The sequence below is a fragment of the Myotis nattereri genome, assembly GCF_964212035.1.
Source record: "Myotis nattereri genome assembly, chromosome: 9".
Classification (NCBI taxonomy): domain Eukaryota; kingdom Metazoa; phylum Chordata; class Mammalia; order Chiroptera; family Vespertilionidae; genus Myotis; species Myotis nattereri.
This window is the reverse complement of record NC_138084.1, coordinates 19901964-19923905: the sequence shown is the minus strand read 5'-3', so window position 1 is coordinate 19923905 and position 21942 is coordinate 19901964. Positions and strand designations below refer to the sequence as shown.

Genomic DNA, 21942 nt, shown 5'->3' with positions numbered 1-21942 from the left:
AATGAGGAGTTTAGTGAATGGGCACCAATGAAATGGCTGGGATAAAGTCCAGGCCATTAGCTAGAACTGCCTATTAGTTCTGTTTTGTGTCTTAGTATGTCTTTTAGCACTTCTCATTCCTTGATGCTTCTTGATCCCCTCTTTAGGATAAGGTACCTGCCAAGATGTTCCAATTACAAGACCCACGAATGCTGCAGATGCTAGAGAAATCCTTGAGGAAATTCCTCCCTGAGTCCCTAAAGGTGAGAGTGGAACCTTCTAGGGAAAAAAGGAATAGCAACTGCCTATGAAAAATGTGGAAAAGAGAATAAGCATTCACTGAGCCCCTGTTCTGTGCCAGGCATTCACTCATCTTGCATCTCACATAGTTCACATCATCTTGCTGCCAGGCAGGTATATTATATCCATGTAACCAAAGAGAATCTGGAGGCTCAGTTCTATGACTTGACCAAGATCACACAAGTTGTGAGTGGCAACACTATGATTTGAACACACTATGATCTTTGCTATGTGATGACCCAAGACCATTCCCTTCGGCCCTTCTAAGAACTATGTCAGAGAGCAATGCAAGGGTTTCCTGAATTGCAAAGTTGTCTGAAACTAACTCATTAGTGTTCTAATCATTCTTTCCAAAAATCAAATGAGTGGTGAAACATTAACCATTATGATTCTTCTTTGCAAGTAATAATGGGTCTATTTTTATTTTATCAAACTCAAATGAATTATATCTAATTTTAGATTATATAGATATTTAGTTTTAGAAATGGAACAATGGTCTCGTACCATAGAGATATTCTTTGTTTTTTGTTCGTGTTTTATTTTTTTTTCAATAATACATGTTGCAAAAGGACTAGAATATTTCCAAGTGCCTATGCCTGCCTGATCACCCCTAACTGCCCTCCCTTGCCAGCCTGATCTCACCCTCAACTTCCCTCCCCTGCTGGCCTGATCTCACCCCCAACTGCCCTCCCCTGCCAGCCTGGTTGCCCCCAACTGCCCTCCCCTGCCAGCCTGATCTCACCTCTAATTGTTCTCCCCTGCTGGCCTGATCGCCCCTAACTGCCTCTTCCTGCCTGATCACCCCTAACTGCCCTCCACTGCCAGCCTGATCTCACCCCCAATGGTCCTCCCCTGCCAGCCTGATCTCACCCCCAACTGCCCTCCCCTGCCAGCCTGGTTGCCCCCAATTGCCCTCCACTGCCAGCCTGAACTCACCCCCAATGGTCCTCCCCTGCCAGCCTGATCTCACCCCCAACTGCCCTCCCCTGCCGGCCGGATCACCCCTAACTGACCTCCCCTGCTGGCCTGATCTCCCCCCAACTGGCCTCCCCTCCGGTCCAATTTTGTTCTGATTGGTCAGTTTCTATGCCAGTCAGCTTCAAAAGCTCTACCTCCTAGGCAGCCATTGGATCCTCACAGTTCACCCATATTTGGTTCTGATTGGTTTGTTTCTATGCCAATCAGTGTCTCTGGGCCTATCTTTGGGCCTGATCAGAGAGGCAGGGCTGATCAGCTGCCCATGCGGAGGCCTGGAGAGAAAGAGAAAGAGAGGCGCGGCTCCTGGCAAAGTCCGGAGAGAAAGAGAGAGGCAATGGCTGATCAACGGATGCTGCAGATCAGACCCTGCCTTTCTCTCCCGGCCTCTCTCCGGGCCCAATCCTCAGCCCCCTTGGCAGTCAGTGCTGAGTCACTGTGCCCGCACCGGCAGCAGTCAGTGCTGGGTCACCAGGGCAACCCAGCACTGACTGCAGGACTGACTTCTGGTGTTCTGTCCAGCCTTCAGTCAGTCGTTACAGACCCTGGGTTTTCATATATTAGGATTATAAAGTCATTAAAATGATTATATAAGATTTGTGTTTCTGGACATTAAAATATGACCATTGTATAGTATGTGTATGTGTGTGTGGAAGGGCATAAATGTTAGACAAATGTATATTAGGTAATTTCATTATGAAAGCATTCTTGACAACTGTAAAAACAACCCGGAGAGGTTAAGAAACTAGTTTAAGATACAAGGGAAGGGGTAGAGGCCCTGGAACCTTCTGAGTGACGGAGTGACTGAGTGCAGGTGATGGCTGAAGGAGAGAGAGGACTGGGGGTCTGACTTCCAGGACTGGGCACAGGAGGGTCCCATTCTTTTGTTGTAATCAACTTTTGTGAGATACAGACCCTACTGGGACCTAGGAGTTCACTGTGTTGATAGTGACCGAATACTTCCATATTTCTTTGTCCTTGGAGAAAGAGTAATAAATGATTGTAATGACTTTAATCCAGGAGATAAGATTGAGAATTAATACTCTAAGAGGGACAAGACTCCTAAAAAGGGCAGAAAAAAATGCAAACATGTTCTGTACTGGTCCATGGACTGAGGGAGCACTCAAGCTTTTTGTACTTTCTCTGTTTTTACTTTCGCTACCCTGTCCCAGTTCCTTGAATTAGTTACTCTTGTTGACGCCATAATGAAACACTCTACTAATGTGGTAAACAAGGATAAGCGTGATGAGGACAAGATGGAGACAGCGCCAAACTTCCCTCCTTCGTTGTCTCACACAGTGGCATTGATATTCAAACGATCACTTCTATGAATCCCACCTTTCTTTTCTGAGGATGGTAGATCAAGGGTTAACGTGGGACCGTGAGCACATTGGAGTGAAGAGGCTCTGGGTTTAAATTCTACCTAACTCAGCCACCCTGAGCCTCAGTTAACTTCTCTACGAACGTGAGACTAAGAAGTGCCCACATTGAGTCATATTTAGGATGCTTATCTGCAGCCTCGGATTGGGCAGTGGTGAGAGCACAGCTTATACTAAAAAGCTTCAGTAACACCATTCAAGTGATATTCTGGTCTCCATACGTGTAAGAAAATAGATCTGATTTTGCAAATCAGATCTTATCCATATCTTTCCTACTACCTTGCTCTTATTACAGGTACTTGAAATGGGAAGGGAAAGAAGAAGGTATAGTCTACACAATCTGACCCTCCTTCTAGCATCAGCCTGGCAGTCTTGCACACGTTGCAGAGACATGGCAAGGCCCGTGGGGGCAAAGAGCAACCTGGCATTTGGTGGGGGTAGCTCAGATGGCACACTGTCAGCCTCTGAACCTTGCAGAGCCAGCTCCTTCACCCTGAACCCAGAGAAGAAGAGCGGGATTTCATGAGAGCTGACACCAGACGATTTTGCTTTGTGCACTGTCCACCTTACAAGCCTCAGCTCAGCAATTTCTGGAATGCACTCTGTTAGATCCTGTTGAACAGCCTGCATTAAGAGGTAATTGCATCATGGGGAAGTCTTCCATTCTTATTTATCTCTGGGGACACCTGTGAAGATTGGTGTGGAGACAACTCTCCAGGTAAGGACTCATGCTCCTCTCCTCCCCCCAAAAACATAATCATTGTTTTGTGATCCTCTCCACTTACATGACACAAACCTAAATGTCATATTGTGTTATGTTCAGAAATACCTTGTGCCTTAGGATAAGAAATAACTTCAACTTCAGTAATATACATCTAGCACCTGCTCTGTAACAGGCAACTTGTTAGGCACTGAAAAATTTCTTACAGATTTGAATAGATAAATGAATGAATGAAGAGAATTTTGGGCACTTTCTGGAAGTAGGTGAATGGAACACTTAATATGGGAGACACTGAAAACATGACCATATTTAATCCTCCTGGTTATATTATAAATTCTTTTGTGTTTTTTTCAATGGATTTTAGTTGCATCATACATTAATCAAAAAAAATGTACAAATTGACCCTTTTAATTTATTTCATTTTTTCCATCACCATTTATACTCTCTAAGCCAAGCAGGTCAAACTTGCGGTCCGTGGCCCACAATGAATATTTTTGTGGCCCAGCCAATATAATGGTATATAAGTAATGTTTTAATAAAAACTTCATAACTTAATTTTTACAATATCTTGTTATACATAATTATTAATAATGAGCTACAATGTCCGCTAATGACTGATTACTATAATCATGTTGCATTCATTTCCCTTACGTGCCTTACACGCAGGTGCACCATTTCTCTCCACTAATACTAGCAGCAAATATTCTAGCAGCCGATTGCCACATCATTAGGCTTAGACTGACTTGTTTGGTGTGCGCAACAGGAAATATTTTGCTTTCAGAGAACAAGAAAAATAGATTTATTTGCGTTACGCTTATTAATTTGTGCAGTTAGTATCTGGTAAGTTAATGTTCAAGAAAAAAGATTAATTTTTATTAAAATGTCCTATTATCTTATGTTAATGATTACTCATTTATTTCAGCCCTTTGTATTCAGCATGTCTCTATCGAAATAAACCTACATTTATATGAAAATTGAAGCTTTTGTTTTTTTGCAGCCCACATAAACTTCAACCTTGTTTATTTGGCCCGTGTTAGCCTTTGAGTTTGATAGGCTTGCTCTAAGCCCTCTTTCACCTCCACTCACCCCATCCACTGTTGTCCATGTCCGTGAATTTTCTCTCTCTCATTTTTTTTTGGGGGGGGGAGGGTGGTTCGATCCCTCCAACACTCCCAACACTCTCCCCCATACCAGAGCTGTCAGCCTGCTCTCTATCTATGAGCGAGCCTCCTTGGAATTCCTGTCTCCTCTTGATTAGTTCGACCTGCTTGTGCACAGGATATGTTGAGGAGAATACAGAAAAGTTAATGTGCCAGTGTGTGTTTCTTGGCATCTAGAAGGGTTCAGGAATCTGGAGAAGGGGCTGCTGTAAATTATTAAAGAGTCTAGAGACGAAACATAATTTTGGAAGGCATTTTGGGGAGCCAGAGAAGACTTAGCTAAAGAAACCAAGTCCTCTGTCTCTCTGGATCCCTTGCTTTTTATTAATACAAATTGTCCTAAGGCAAAGTAGATATACAGATCAAAGGCAAGGTTTAGTGCACAGAATCCATTGTCAGATTGGGGGAACTGCCTACCTATGGCTGTTCAGGTGTTTGGCCACTAGGAGGCAATAAAATGTAGATTAAAATGCCCTCAGCTGTCAGGCAGTAAGCAATCATCTATGCAGATCTTTAGGTGTGGGGAAATACCCTTAGCCATTTCCAGCAGGCAATCCTTAAGGTTCCATCAACCTTTTTTTTTTTAATATATTTTTATTGATTTCAGAGAGGAAGGGAGAGGGAGAGAGATATAGAAACATCAATGATGAGAGAGAGAATCATTGATCAACTGCCTCCTGCCCACCCCTGACTGGGGATCGAGCCTGCAACCCAGGCATGTGCCCCTGACCAGAATCGAACCTGGGACCCTTCAGTCCTCAGGCCAACGCTCTATCCACTGAGTCAAACTGGCTAGGGCTCCATCAACCTTTTGATGAAACGTCTCGCATTTATGACATGCTGGAATTAGCTTCCGGCATTAATGGAAGTTTAAAAGTCAATAAAGTGGTGGGACAACCTGATGACAGAGCCACGTCCTTGAACATGGGACCCAGGGGGAGGCTCTCCACCTCACACTCTGCTGCCTGAAGATTCCACAGCGTGCTTCACGGGTTCTATTAAGAAATCAGCTCACCTGTTGGGGGAGGAAACAGATCAAAGTACACTCTTCCAGATCACTATACTCAGAGGACATATTTCACCTTCTGGAATAATCTGCTGCTTCCTGTCTTTCCCTGAGGATCTCTGCAGAGACTGAATGAGAGAACAGCTTTGCAGGTGAGAACAAGGGAGAATCATTGCTCTGGGACCCCTCGTCTCCTTTTGCTTCCCCTCTGTAGGGGAGTGATTCAGAATGCTACTGCTGGGTGTGCGTGAACATTTCAGAATTCATTAGTAATCAGAATTTTGCAGGGAAAAATAAAGCACCTCCGTTTGAGGAACCTGCATCAGGAACCTACAGTGTATAGGGCAGTACCCTAGTTCTGTGAGAAATTCTTGACTGACTAAAGCCAGGCTTTTGCTCTGAATTGGTAAATAAATGCGAAAAAAAAAAAAAAACAACACAAGAGTTTTCCATTGGTAGATAAGTAACAGAAAATGTAATAGCCCCTAGGAAGGAATATGCTGATTCAGGTGACATTTATATAGCACAGTTTGTACATGTATCATGCAAATGTTATTTTTTTAAATCCTGGGTAACATTCTAAAGGTAGTCAGGTTTTTTCCCCCTTGGATAAATAATGACTAGGAAAATTACGTTCCCTGCTTAGAGCTTCGAAAGGACAATGTAGATTCTGGTACCAGGACTATAATTCAGATGAGATCAATTATTAACTGAAGGGCATAAAAATAAATGTAATTTTAATAATCTCAGATGAACTGTCATTTTTCCACCCTTTTTATGTTAATTTAAAGTTATCCCATATGGCACCATATATATCATAAACTTCATGTGAATGGGTCTTAGAGTAGGAAAATAATGGTAAGTCATACCTGATTTACCATGTGCCAGATTCCGTGGATTCTCCCCCATTTAAACCACATCACAATTTCTTGTGTAGAAAAAGAGTCACTCAATAGACTTTTTGGATGACAGTGTGGTTAAATGTTGCTTCTACTAATGATAATAATCAACAGGATACTGATTATAATTATTAATTGAGTGCTTACTATGTCCCAGACATTCTTCTAAGAACCTTACATGTACTGATTTATTTAACTGTTCAGTTACTCTGTGGTGCAGGTACTATAGTCATTGTCATTTATAGAGGAGAAAACCAAGGCACAGAGAAATTAAGTAACTTGCCCTATGGCATATAGCTTCTAATTGGCAAAGTCAGGCTGGCTTGTCATGAATGGAAACTTAATCTCGAAGGATGGTCATTCATGCTTAGAGAATATATTTCTTAATCTCTGTGGATCATTAATTACTAGAGTGCTGTATGATGTAAAAATCAAAATAATATTTTCAGAAATATTTTTTTATTATTGTCTACAGTTTTACATATGTTGTCTCTTTCCCCAATTGATACCTCCCCCCTCCCCAGCCATTCCCATCCCTGGAAAAATAACTTCAGAAAGAGGCACCTATGCTTTTTGCCAGACTTATCCTTCCTTAGAGTTGGTGAGGAGTTGAATGAATGGGGCACCAATGCAATTACTGGGATAAAGGCCAGACCATTAGCTAGAACTGCTTACTGTGTCTTCTTTATGCCTTTGTACTAGTATGTATTCTAGCACTTCTCATTCTTTGATGTTTCTTGATCCCCTCTTTAGGATAAGGTACCTGCCAAGATGTTCCAATTACAAGACCCACGAATGCTGCAGATGCTAGAGAAATCCTTGAGGAAATTCCTCCCTGAGTCCCTAAAGGTGAGAGTGGAGCCTTCTAGGGAAAAAAGGAATAGTGACTGCCTATGAAATATGTGGGAAAGAGAATAAGCATTCACTGAGCCCCTGTTCTGTGCCAGGCATTCACTCATCTGGCATCTCACATAGTTCACATCATCTTGCTGCCAGGCAGGTATATTATATCCATGTAACCAAAGAGAATCTGGAGGCTCAGTTCTATGACTTGACCAAGACCACACAAGTAGTGAATGGCAACACTATGATTTGAACGCACTATGATCTTTGCTATGTGATGACCCAAAACCATTCCCTTCGGCCCTTCTAAGAACTATGTCAGAGAGAAATGCAAGTGTTTCCAGAATTGCAAAGCTGGCTGTAACTAACTCATTAGGGTTCTAATCATTCTTTCTGAAAATCAAATGAGTAGTGAAACATTAACCATTATGATTCTTCTTTGCAATTAATAACAGATCAAGTTGTATTTTGTCAAACACAGATGAATTAGGTTTAGTTTGGGGTGACACAAACATTTTAGTTTTAGAAATGGATCGATGACCTTGTACCGTAGAGAGCTTTGTGTTTTTTGGCAATAGCATATGTTACAAAAGGACTAGAATATTACCAAGGATAAAAAATGCCATTGCATTATAATGAAGGTACGTATTTACTAAAAAAAAAAACAAAAAAAATGCTAAAATGTATACACCTAACAACAGAGGCTCAAAGTACCTGAAGTAAAAACTGATGGAACTGAAAGAAAAAATAGGTAAACCCGCAGATATAATTTTGTTTCTTTTTTTAATTGAAGTTCTTTATTGTTTAAAGTATTACATGAGTCTTTTCCCCCACTGACCTCTCCCTGGCCACTCCCACCACCACCCCCAGCACATGCCCTCACCCCCCTACTGTCTGTGTCCATTAATTGTGCTCATAACCCACAGATATAATTTAAGACCCCAACGCTTCTCCCTCAATAATGTTAAGAATAAATATAAAACCTGTAAGAATAGAGAAGAGCTGAACAATACTATGAGCCAACTTAAACTGACTTTTATGGAATACTTTCCTCAACAACAGTAGAATACATATTACTTTTTAAAGCACATTGAACATTTACAAAAATAGGCCATATTTTTAAGAATTTTAAAAGATTAGAAATTATATCCAGTATGTCCTAAACAATATGGAATTAAACTTAAAATTTAACAAAACCTGAGAAGTATCTGGAAAATATCTACACTTAGAAATTATACAATACACTTCTAAATAAATCATGCTTTAATGTCCCAGATAAGTTTTAAAATACTTTATTTGAGAGAAAAGGAAAGTACAACATCTATAAAGTTCTGGGATGCAACGAACGCAGTGATAAGTGGAAATATATAGCATTCAGTGCTTGTTCTATAAGAGAATAATGGTCTCAAATCAATCTTTCAAGTTTTCACCTTAAAAACTAGCAAAAGTAGAGTAAATTAATACCAAAACAAATAGAATTAAAGAAATTATAAAAGATAAGAGTGAAATCAATGAATGTGGGGAGAGAAGAGCAATTAAGAAAATCAATGACTTCAAAATTTTGTTCTTTGAGAAGATTAATAAACAAACTGACCAAGAAATTAAGAAAGAAGACAATTTACCCACATAAAGAATGAAATAGGGGACACTACTACAAACCCAATAGACATTACAAGGATATATAAGAACATACTATTATCAGAACTAGGCCCATAATTTTTACAATTTATGGCCTGTGAAAAGCACAAATTACCTATCACTGACTTATCACTTAATATGGAAATCTTTTATAGACTAAGCCACAGGCACTTAGTATAAATCTAAATCACTGATTGTTCTGACTAACATAGGATAGGGTAACTGTGGAGAAGGCAGGATCTAGAGTCAGACTGTTGTGATTCCACAATTTACTGTTTCAGGGAAACATTGCAGAAGTTAAACATCTATGATTCTCAGTGTTCTTGGATGTAAAATGAGTAAAACCAGAAAGTCTATATTTTTTGATGGCTGTTTCTCAATCTTTACCAGGGTTACCAAATAAAACATGATAAAATTAATATCCAACTCTTCTTGAAGAGTTACTATCAGGAGTTACAGCAAGTATTTTACATAAACTGAAAGGTCATACTTGAATCATACTGCCTCTCAATTAATTCCCAGGCTTGAACCAGATTACAAACCTAGACCCCTTGAATGAAGGGAAAAGTGGGTGCCCTTGAAAAAGAAATCACTACACTGTCAAAAATATGACCATTGTGTGCCACATCCAGCATGGCAAGAATTCAAGATCTGGAGAAGGGGCCATTCACAAATGAAAACACTAGACAAGAAATAGGAATTTAGAAGGCATGGGGGCCAGGCAGAAACTTCCCTCTAGAGGAGAAGCTCCCCAAAGCCCTGGACCTGTTAGCTTTTATTAAATTTTAGATACACATCTTGCCCTCAGTTAGGCATGGCAATCTGGTAGCAAACAGACTATCTCAAAGGTCAGTAAACATTAGTAAAGATTTACTTTGAGACTATTGGTCAGGAAATTGCTTCGAGCCACCACTCTCAAGGCAGAACAATCAGGGCATAGGTTTAGGCCTTGCTAAAACTCAAGGTTCATCAGCCTTCCAAGTTCCTTGTTGCACTTTCATGATAGTGTTTGACAATGGATGGTTTCCTGCAATTGTGCCCTGGCTGGGTGGCTCAGTTGCCTGGAGCATTGTCTCATACACCAAAAGGTTGCAGGATCAATTCCGTATCAGGGCACACACACAGGTTGCAAGTTAAATCCCCATTCTGGGTGTGTACAGGAGGCAACCGATCACTGTTACTTCTCACATCCATGTTTCTCTCTCCCTTCCTCTCTCTATAAAATCAACAAACACATATCCTCTGGTATGGACTTAAAAAAAGGAAAGAAAATATGATAATTGTGTAGTGTGTACTAGAGGCCCAGTGCACAAAATTCATGCATGGGGAGTTGTCCTCTCAGCCCAGCCTGCACCCTCTCTAATCTGGGACCCCTTGGGGGATGTCCGACTGCCTGTTTACGCCTGATCCTGGCAATCGGGCCTAAACCGGCAGTTGGACATCCCTCTCACAATCCAGGATTCCCTCCTCTGGCTGGTTGCAGGTACCCAGGACCTGGGCTTCCCTCCCTCTGGCTGGCCATAGGCACCCAGGACCCAGGCCGGCTTCTCCTGGGCTGGCCAAAGGTGCCTTGGACTGTGGGGCAGACGGCTTGTCCTTCTCCCGGGCCTCAGCCTGGCTGGTCCCCATTCCTCTCTCTTGAGCTCATTTGGGCCTGGCTGGTCCCATTCCTCTCTCCCCAGTGTTGAGCGTCTCAGCAGTTATGGTGTGGTAGCATGAGGGTGTGATGATACGAGGGCATGATGACCATTTGCATATTAGCTCTTTATTATATAGGATAGATGTGTGTATGGAAGAAGATAGATGTTAAATAAATATAAATTAGGTAATTTCATTATTCAAAAATTGGGTGTGACTATGCAAATAAGTGGAATAAAATGAAAAAATATGTCACAAAATTCTACAGTGTGATAGTGAATGATTTTTAATTAATTTATTTTATATATCTAGATATTTGACTACATAATTATCCTCAGGGCTCGACCCAAAAATCTATTTCTATTGGAGTAATAAAGTAAAACCTGAAGACTGTTTGAAGTAAGTGCCCTACCAATTACTTATCCTGATTTCATAGAAATAATCTTTATCCTGGTAAAACAGGGCACTGGTCATCCCTTCCTAATAAGCTAACCCTCACTTTCTCATGACGCTACAGGTTTATGGGACTGTCTTCCACATGAACCAAGGAAACATGTTCAAGCTAAAGGCCCTGGTGGACAAGTGGCCTGATTTTAATACAGTAGTTGTCCGCCCTCCGGAGCAGGTAAGGTGCCACATGTGAAATGCATGCACTTCAGTTTGCTATACTGCATGTGTCTACAATGCACATGGCAATGTAGACCCAGGGGACAGAGAAATAAATCACAATGCTGTTGAAAAGTTCCTTGTCCTCAAGGAGTTTACAGCCTGAAGGAAAATATAGGTAAGCAAATAAATGACAATATGGTGTGAAAATGTATGAAAACACTCATGAACATACAAGTAACAGAAGCAACACTGGATAAGAAGTGATTCAAGCCTAGATGTCAGGGTATGGAAGGAGACGAAGGGAATCTTCCTGGTAACCATTTCACCCAAACTGGATTTTGAAGATAAATAGGTTTTTGACAGCTTGACAAGAACAGAAGCAGAGAAAATAACACTGAAAAATAGGTTATTTAAATATGAAGAATGTTAGGGAAATGTAAAGAACAAATTGCAATGCCTGCATTTGGCGATACATTTTCAGTACCAGTTTTTAAACAATATCTCAAACTCATATATGACAATCCTATAGCTAACATCATACTAAACAGGAAAATCTGAAAGCATTTCCTTTAAGATCAGAAATAAGACAAAAATGTCCACTTTCACCACTCTTACTCAACATGGTACTAGAAGTCCTGGCTACAGCAATCAGGCACAAAAAATAAATAAATAAAAATAAAGGAGAAGAAGAAATATATGGATCCAAATTGGAAAGGAAGAAGTATAATTGTCATTATTTGCAGATGACATTATAATTTATATAGAAAACCCTAAATATTTTTTTAAAATTTAAATTCTTTATTGTTTAAAATATTACATAAATCTCCTTTTGCCCCATTGACCTTTCCCTGCCCAATCCCACTGCTCAGTAATGCCCTCGCGCCCCCCACTCCCATCTGTGTCCATTGGTTATGCTCATACAAGTCCTTTGGTCTATCTCTTACCCCCTCACCTCGCCCCCCACCCATCTTCCCTCATAGGTTGGATAGTCTGTTCAATGCTTCTATGACTCTGGTTCTATTTTTGTTCATCAGTTTATGTTGTTCATTATATTCCACAAATGAGTGAGGTCATGTGATATTTATCTTTCTCTGCCTGGCTTATTTCGCTTAGCATAATGCTCTCCAGTTCCATCCATGCTGTTGCAAATGGTAAGAATTCCTTCTTTTTTACAGCAGCGTAGTATTTACAGGGAACTCATACAACTTAATAAAAGGAAGATAAACAATCCAAACAAAAAATGGGCCACAGACCTAAGTAGACACTTTTCAAAAGAAGACATACAGAAGGCCAAGAGACATATGAAAACATGCTCAAAGTCACTAATTATCCAAGAGATGCAAATCAAAACAACAATGAGGTACCATCTGACACCTGTCAGAATGGCTATCATCAACAAATCAACAAATGACAAGTGCTGGCAAGAATGCGGAGAAAAAGGAACGCTCTTGCACTGCTGGTGGAAATGTAGACTGCTGCAGCCACTGTGGAGAACAGTATGGCATTTCCTCAAAAAATTAAAAATGGAACTGCCATTTGACCCAGTGATCCCACTTCTAGGAATATATCTCAAGAAATCAGAAACACCAATCAGAAAAGATATATGCATCCCTATGTTCATAGCAGCACAGTTTACCATAGCTAAGATTTGGAAACATCCTAAGTGTCCATCAGCAGATGAGTGGATAAGAAAATGGTGGTACATCTTCACAATGGAATACTATGCTGCTGTAAAAAGGAAATCCTAAACATTTTACACACACACACACACACACACACACACACACAGACAGACAAGTACTAGAACTCTCTCCCTTCTTCTCTCTCTCCAAATTAATGAAAACATATCCTCAGATAAGGATTAAAAATAAATATACATAAAATAAAAATAAATTCAACTTGGTCCTGGCATATAAACAAATACATCAATCAAAGGGACAGAATAGAGAGCCCAGAAATAGAACTCAACACATATACAAAAAGACCAATCTGATTTAAAAAAAAGGGGGTGGGGGTGGGGACAGCAGGCCTGAATAGACACTTCTCCAAAGATGGCATAGAGATGGCCAATAGACATATAAAAAATGTGCAATGTCACTAACCATTAGAGAAATGCAAATTAAAACCGTAATGACATATCACCTCACACCTGTCAGGATGTCTCTTATCAAGAAATCAGCAAACAATAAGTGTTGGCAAGTATGTGGAGCAAAGGGAATCATTTGGTGGGAATGCAAATTGATGCAGCCATTATGGAAAATTGTATGAAGTTTCCTCAAAAAATTAAAAATGGAACTAAGCAGAGAAAATAACACTGAAAAATAGGTTATTTTTATTACCCAGAGATTCCATTTCTGGGCATATATCTGAAAAAATCTAAATTGCTAATTTCAAACAATACATATGCACTCCTGTTTATTGCAGTGTTATTTGCAATAGTCAAGATATGGAATCAACCCAAGTGCCTATCAATAGATGAGTGGGTATAAAAGTGGTGGTACATATATACAATGGAATATTATTCAGCCATAAAAAATAATGAAATCTTACCATTTGTGACAGCATGGATGGACCTAGAGAGTATTATACTAAGTGAAATAAGTCATAAGTAATTCAGAAGAAGACAAATACCATATGATTTCACTTATATGTGGAAATGAAAGAGCCAAATAGGTGAGCAAACAGTGTATAAACAGACTCATAGATACAGAGAACAGACTGATGGTTGCCAGAGGGGAGGGATGTGTGAGAACTTGGTGAAAAAGGTGAATGTATCAAGAAGTACAGATTAGTAGTCACAAAATAGTCGTGTGGATATAAAGTACAGCATAGGGAATAGAGTCCATAATATTGTAATAACTATGTTGCTGCCAGGTGGGTACTGAAAACATCAGGGGACCACTTTGTAAAGTATATGATTACCTAAGCACTATGCTGTACATCTGAAACTAATACAAAATAATACTGAATGTAAACTGCCATCCTATATAATAAAGAGCTAATATGCTCATTAGACCAGAGGGCGGAACGACCTTCCGGAGCTACCAGTGGGCAGGGGGCGGGGCTGCAGGGCCAGGAGGCAGCAGGCAGGGCTGCAAGGGCTGAGGCAGCTGGGACTGTGAAGGCCTACCCTTGCACATATTTCATGCATTGGGCCTCTAGTTAATAAATAAATTTAAGAAGAGAAAAAATAAAATTACCCAATCTAAGTACTTCATACATTTCATATACAAGTATGTTATAAAGCATATCAGAAAATATAAAGCAAAAACTTATGCATGCAAGAATATATAACTATATAATATCATTTTAATATAAAATATTTACAAATAAAATGTAAATGTATAGTGCTTTTCAGAAAATACCAAACTAGACAGCATACAAAATGAAGATATTTAGCTTAGTTGAAATTTAAATATGAAAAAATGTTTATTTTTTAAATTGATCTTAAAAGCATAGATTGTCCTTGTATTAATGCAGTGGATTTCTGTATAACACTTTTTGGCCATTCTACCTTTGTTGAGTTGTTGTTCTCTAACTCCTTCCTTCATTTTCCAATAATTCCATTTCTTATATATTAATTTTGAGAATATACTTTTGAATAAATTTTGCATATCAATTTTGTTGGAAATGTAAATTATTTTTTAAATAATAGTGCATTGTGGTTTGCATTTCAAAGACATTGAGCCTCTATAATTTGTATAGCATTATCATACGTATGTGAGAATGCTAATTTGTTTAGCATTGTTTCCCTCATCTGTGTCAATTTTAATGTTGTCATGTTCATAATCCATTTGTTCTGAGACTCTTTAAAATGGAGTAAGATTTATTCTTGCAATGGAAACTTGCCTTTGATAAGAGTACTTTATTTTTCCCAAGGATTCCAGAATTACAGAAGAATTCTTTCTAAAGCAGTACATGTTTCATTGATTCAAACTTGTAATGCAAGATATAAATATCCAGTTCAGCAACTTTTTCTTAATCAGAAATTGAATAATTGAGTAAATACATAATGTGGTTTTATGATGTAAGCAATACACAGATATTGATAGCATGTTAAGAAAAATATCAATATTGAAGTTTGTAAAGTAGTAAAGTAGTATAATGAAAATCCTAAACTCAGGTATTCCAGTCCCTTGTTATAAACCATTTGATTTATCTCACATTACTCAATGAAACAGGAGATGACAGATGACTTTGATCATTATACCAATACCTACCAAATCTATTCCAAGGATCCCAAGGACTGTCAAGAATTCCTTGGCACATCAGACGTCATCAATTGGAAGCAACATTTACAGATCCAAAGTAAGTTAAAAACCTGGGATGTGTGTTAGCTGCTGGGACAGCTAATGTCTATACCTGGTGGATCACTTTTCATCCCAAGAATATTCATCTATTACATTTATTCCTTCTACCAAACCCTAGACACTCAACTTGATGTTCATTTCTTGTATCAGCTGCCACCACCTTTTTCTTCAGGGTGGTAGAATTCAAACTGCAAATTATGGGGTTCATATAGGGAAATGTAAGTAAACTCCTTGTTAGCTGAGGATATATTTTTGCAGTCATATTCTGGATCCCACAGGGTGATTAGGTATAAGAGCAGAGCTACCCCTATGGCCTCCATCCCCAGAATAAGAATGATAGCATCTTGTGCCATAAAGCACATCCCAGGTGACAAGGACAACTGTCATGCTTATGATCATACCCTCTAGAGTCAGGCTCCCTAGGGTGGCATCCTTGCTCTGCAGGTTAGTTTCTTTGTGATCTTGAGCAAGTGATGTAACTAGTCCATTATTCAGATTTTTTTGGATATAAAAAGAAGTGAGGATACTAAAAGTATGTATAACATAGGGTCAATGTAAGGATAAAATGTGGTACTAGACCAATACCTGGGCATGTTGTATGTGCCTATGCAAGCTTGGCTACTATTCTTAACTATCACTTCTCCTTTGATTTCACAGTCATAGAGTCAGGATTTCTAGTATTACCTCTGTTTTGTAGCATTTCACTTGTCTCCTTACTTTACCCCCCTCTAGGTTCACAGTCCAGCCTGGATGAGAAAATACGCAATCTTGCAGCCATAAAACAGGTCAAAGTCAAGCAATCCCAATGCATCCTCTATATGATGCCCAAGACAGCCAGAAGACTGCTCCCTTCCCTGCCAGAGGCAAACAACTTTACTCTTAAAACTGGCAAACCCAAATTCATGTGAGTTTGAAAAAAAGATGCTCTCACTACTCACATCTTTCACTACTTTCCTTCCTACATTCACTCTTGCCTCCCTACAATTCATTTCCAGTACTATGTCAAACAGGAGTGGTGAAAGTGGGCATTCCTGTCTTGTTCCTGTTCTTAGGCGAAATGGTTTTAGTTTTGGCCCATTGAATATGATGTTGGCTGTAGGTTTGTCAAATAAGGCTTTTATTATGTTGAGGTATGATCCTTCTATTCCCACCTTGCTGAGAGTTTTTATCAAAAATGGGTGTTGGATTTTGTCAAATGCCTTTTCTGCATTGATTGATATGATTATGTGATTTTTGTCTCTCTGTTTGTTTATGTGATATGTCAGGTTTATTGATTTGCAGATATTGTACCATCCTTGCATCCCTGGAATAAATCCCACTTGGTCATGGTGTATGATCTTTCTAATGTAATGCTGCATCCAACTTGTTAGAATTTTGTTGAGTATTTTACCATCTATGTTCATCAGGGATATTGACCTATAATTCTCTTTCTTTGTAGTGTCTTTATCTGGTTTTGGAATTAGGATAATGCTGGCCTCATAAAAAGAGGTTGAAAGTGTTCCTTCTTCTTGGATTTTTTGGAATAGTTTGAGTAGGGTAGGTGTTAGTTCTTCTTTGAATGTTTGGTAAAACTCCCTTGTGAAGCTATCCAAAATAGGGCTTTTGTTTGCTGGGAGATTTTTGATTACTGCTTTTATTTCATTAGTAGTTATTGGCTTATTCAGATTTTCTTCTTCCTTATTCAGTTTTGGAAGACTGTTTTCTATGAATTTTTCCATTTCATTCACATTGTCCAGCTTGTTGGCAAAAAGTTGTTCATAGTATTTTCTTACCATTCTTTGTATTTCTGTGATGTCAATTGTTACTTCACCACTTGCATTTGTTATTTTATTTATTTGAGTCCTCTCTCTTTGTGTCTTGGTGAGTCTGGCTAAAGGTTCATCGATCTTGTTTATCTTTTGAAAGAACCAGCTCTTGATTTCATTGATTATTTTTGTGGTGTGTGTGTGTGTGTGTGTGTGTGTGTATGTGTGTGTGTGTGTGTGTTGTCTCTATGTCATTTATTTCTACTCTAATCTTCATTACTTTCTTCCTTTTAGTTGCTTTGGGGATTTTCTTGTTGTTCTCTTTATAATTCTTTAATGTGTAGGGTTAAATAGTCTATTATTAATTTTTCTGGGGTTTTTTTTGAGGTAGGCCTATAATGCTATGAACTTCCCTCTCAGAACTGCTTTTACTAAGGATGCTCTTAATATCCCTATTTTATGAAGAAATAAATGGAGACAGAGAGACATTATGTTGCCCGCTAAAGATCGCACAGCTAAGTCAGATTTTGCATCCATGCATGCTGGCTATAGATGCATTACCCAGAGATAATTTTGAGGAAAATAAATATAATCCTACACAGTGTGTGTGATATTACAGGCTGTTCATCTCTCTTTTCTAACAGTAATGAAGAGCTGTTTAAACTCTCCTCCCTGGATGTTACCCATGCTACCCTGGTGGATAAATTCTGGCATTTTGGTGGCAATGAGAGAAGCCAGAGATTCATCAAGCGCTGTATTCAGACCTTCCCCTCCTTCTGTCTTCTGGGGCCTGAGGGAAGCCCTGTGTGCTGGAACCTGATGGACCAGACAGGAGAGATACGAATGGGGGCCACCCTGCCTGAGTACCGGGGCCAGGGTCTAATATCCCATATGTTGTTTGTCACTACTCAGGCTTTGGATAAACTTGGCTTTCCTGTATATAACCATACAGACAAAGCCAACAGTATCATACAGAAAGCCAGTCATAATCTGCACCATGTCCGCTTGCCCTGTGACTGGAACCAGTGGCAATGTGTGCCTCTTTGAAGCAGCCCTGAACACAAGACAGTGTTAAGTGGGTTGGTCCTACAGCAGGAGAAACATGTGGATGGATGCAAAGAAAAAAGGAATGATGATCAGCAATAAAGCAGTTCATGTTTTGTGAGCTCTGTAGAAGCAGTGTGGGTGGCCCAGAGGACTGACACAGTCCCGGCTCATGAATTTCCTCTGGGTCCAGCAGACCTGGAATAGACAGAACTTGCTGTAGTGAACCCTGATCTTGTTCTGTTTCCTACACTTCTGGATCTCAGTGATACTCTTTATTAAACTGCACACTGCCCTAACACTTCTCCTGGTCTCCTATCTCCATGTGGATTGTTGTTGTCAATGGGGAAATTGGACAGGTACATTGCAAAAAAAAAGAAAGTAGGCCTTCTTTATACCCTACACAAGAATAAACTCAAAATGGATCAAAGATCTAAATGTTATACCTGAAACCACAAAAATCCTAGAAGAAAACATAGGCAATAATATCTTGGACATTTCTCATAGCATTATATTTTCTGATATATCTCCTAGGGCAAGGGAAACAAAAGAGAAAAGTAAATGTGACTATATAAAACTTAAAAGTTTTGGACAACAAAGGAAACCATCAGCAAAAGGTAAAGACAACCCACTGAATAAGAGAACTTATTTGTGTATACATCTGATAAGAGGTTAATATCCAAAATTTGTAAAGAACTTATAAAACTCAACACCAATCAAACAATCTAGTTAAGAAATAAGCAAAGGACCTGAACAGGCACTTCTCCAAAGAGGATAAGCATGGCCATTAGATATATGAAAAGATACTCTACATTACTAATCACCAGAGAAATGCAAATTAAAACCACAATGGGATATCACCTCACCCCTGTCAGAATGGCTATTATCAAAAATCAGCAAATAACACATTTTGGTGAAGATGTGGATAAAGGCAAACCCTTGTGCACTTTTGAAGGGAATGCAGATTAATGCAGCCATTTTGAAAAGCAGTATGGAGTAAGCTCAAAAAATTAAAAATGGAACTGCTTCATGACCCAAGATTTCACTTCCAGGAATATATCTGAAGAAACTGAAAACACTAATTTTTTAAAATAAATCTTTATTGTTGAAAGTCTTACATATGTCTCATTTTTCCCCCCATTGACACCATCTAGCCCACCACTACCCTCCTCCCGAGGCCTTCACCACCCTATTGTCTGTGTCCATAGGTTATGCATATATGCATACAAAATCTTCAGTTGATTACCTCCCACCCACGCACATTCTCCCTTCTTCCCTCCAAGATTCTGCACTCTATTCTATGCTTCCATGTCTCTGGATCCGCTATGTTCATCAGTTTATTTTGTTAATTATATTCCACATATGAGTGAGATCATGTGATACTTGTCTTTCTCTGACTGACTTATTTCACTTAGCATGATACTGTCCAGGTCCCTCCATGCTATCTCAAAGGGTAAGAAATTCTTTTTTTCTACTGCTGCATAGTATTCCATGGTATAAATGTACCATGGTTTTTTTATCCACTCATTAACTGATGGGCATCTACTGATCTTAGTTATTGTAAATTGTGCTACTATGAACATAGGAGTGCATACATTCTCTGAAACACTAATTTGAAAGAATATATGCACCTTTCTTTTTATTATAGCACTATTTACAATAGCCAAGATTTGGAAGCAGCCCAAGTACCCATTAGTAGATGAGTGAATAAAAAAAGCTATGTTACACACAATAGAATACTACTTAGCCATAAAAAAAGAAAGAAATCTTACCTTTTGCAACAGAATGGATGGACCTGGAGAATATTATTGTAAGTAAAATAATTCAATCAGAGAAAACACATATCATAAGATTCCACTTAAAGGTGGATTTTAATGAACAAAATAAACTAACAAACAAAATAGAAACAGACTCATAGCTGTCAGAGGAGAAGCAGTAGGGAGGCTGGGTAAAACAGGTAAAGGACTTAAGCCAAAAAAAAAAAATTTCATAGACAGAAAACAATATAGCCATTCCCAGAAGGAAATGTGGATAGGGAAACCTAGAGAGGGTTAATGGGAGATAAATGATGATGGAAAAAGACATAGAGACACAACGTAGAATAGTGAACAAACAATACAATATATAGATAATGTATTTAGATTTGTACACCAAAAACTTATACAATTTTATTAACTAGCATAACCCCAATAAATTCAATAAAAAATAAAATTAAAAATAATAATGAATCTTAACAAATATTTAAGTGTTTAGCACAGTATTGTTATCTATATGCACAATGTTGTACAACAGATCTCTGGAACTTTTTCATCTTGCATAACAGACATATTTTGCCCTTTAAGCAAGTCATTATGCTTCCCCCTCCCCAGCTCCCAGTAAGTACCACTCTATCCTCATCTTCTATGAGCATCATTACTTTAGATACCCCATTTAAATGGAATCCTACATTCTTTGTCCTTCTGTGACTGGCTTATTTATTTAGCATAATGTCCTGAAGTTTCACCTATATTGTCACATATGGCAGGATTTTCCTCTTTTTCAAAGACTGAATAATATTCATTTATATATATATATATATATATATATATATATATATATATATATATATATATACTAGAGGCCCAGTGCACAAAAATTTGTGCAATCGGGGGCGGACGGGGGTCCCTCAGCCCGGCCTGTGCCCTCTCGCAGTCTGGGACCCCTCGGGAGATAATGATCTGCTGGATTAGGCCTGCTCCCAAGTGGCAGAGGGCAGGCCCACTCCCTAAGTGCAGCCCCTGGTCGGGCTCAGAGCAGGGCCAATTGGGGAGTTGGGGTGCCACCCCCTGTCATGCACAGAGCAGGGAGATTGGGAAGTTGTGATACCACCCTCAGTCACGTTCAAGGTAGGGCCGATTGGGGGGTTGGGGCACCGTCCCCTGTCACACTCAAGGCAGGGCCGATGGGGAGGTCATGGCTCTACCCCGTCACACACAGAGCAGGGCCCGTGGGGGGGGGGGGGGTTGGGGAGCTCCCCCTATCAGGCACAGAGCAGGGCTGATCAGGGGGTTGGGGCACCTTCCCCTGTCACAAACAGAGCAGGGTAGATAGGGAGATTGTGGCCCTGCCCCCTGTCACACACAGAGTCGCAGGGCAATCAGGGGGTTTGGGTGCTGCCCCCTGTCACGCTGATCCCAGTGCCAGGAAGCCTCACGGCTCCACTGATCCTGGTGCTGGGAGGCATATTACCCTTTTACTATATAGGGTAGAGGCCTGGTGCATGGGTGGGGCCGGCTGGTTTGCCCTGAAGGGTGTCCTGGATCAGGGTGGGGGTCCCCACTGGGGTGCCTGGCCAGCCTGGGTGAGGGGATGATGGCTGTTTGCAGCTGGTCACACACCATTCAGGGTAGGGATCCCCACTGTGGTGCCTGGTCAGTCTGGGTGAGGGGCTGAGGGCTGTTTTCAGGCTGGGGGTGACTGAAGCTCCCAACTGCTCCTTTTTTTCTTTTTTTTCTTTTTTATTCTGGGCCAGCTTTAGCTTTGAGGCTTGGCTCCAACTCTTAGGCCTCCGCGGCTGAAAGTAGGTTTCTGGCCTTTGCTTACAATGTTGCGAGTCTGCTGGCTGAAGTCCGGTGGTATTTGTTACATAGTTTCTTAAACTGCAGGCTCAGAGGCCTGCAGCCGCAGGCGGGGAACGTTGGAGTCCTCCGTCACTGA

At 39.9% G+C, this 21942-nt stretch overlaps 1 protein-coding gene across 1 annotated transcript; it reads left to right on the top strand.

Annotated features, from left to right (window-relative positions):
• The first annotated feature begins 7187 nt into the window (after positions 1-7187).
• LOC308525273 (glycine N-phenylacetyltransferase-like) lies at positions 7188-18954 on the top strand. The gene is made up of 5 exons (XM_081100067.1): positions 7188-7268; positions 11056-11163; positions 15329-15455; positions 16190-16361; positions 17847-18954. The coding sequence occupies exons 1-5, from the start codon at positions 7191-7193 to the stop codon at positions 18247-18249; spliced, it is 888 nt and encodes a 295-aa protein (XP_080956193.1). The 5' UTR covers positions 7188-7190; the 3' UTR covers positions 18250-18954.
• The last annotated feature ends 2988 nt before the right edge of the window (positions 18955-21942 follow it).

Coding starts and splice junctions, on each gene's coding strand:
- LOC308525273 (XM_081100067.1), top strand. CDS start 7,191: ATGTTCCAATTACAAGACCCACGAATGCTGCAGATGCTAGAGAAATCC. Junction 11,164..15,328: donor TTGTCCGCCCTCCGGAGCAG/GTAAGGTGCCAC, acceptor TCAATGAAACAG/GAGATGACAGATGACTTTGA. Junction 16,362..17,846: donor ACTGGCAAACCCAAATTCAT/GTGAGTTTGAAA, acceptor CTTTTCTAACAG/TAATGAAGAGCTGTTTAAAC.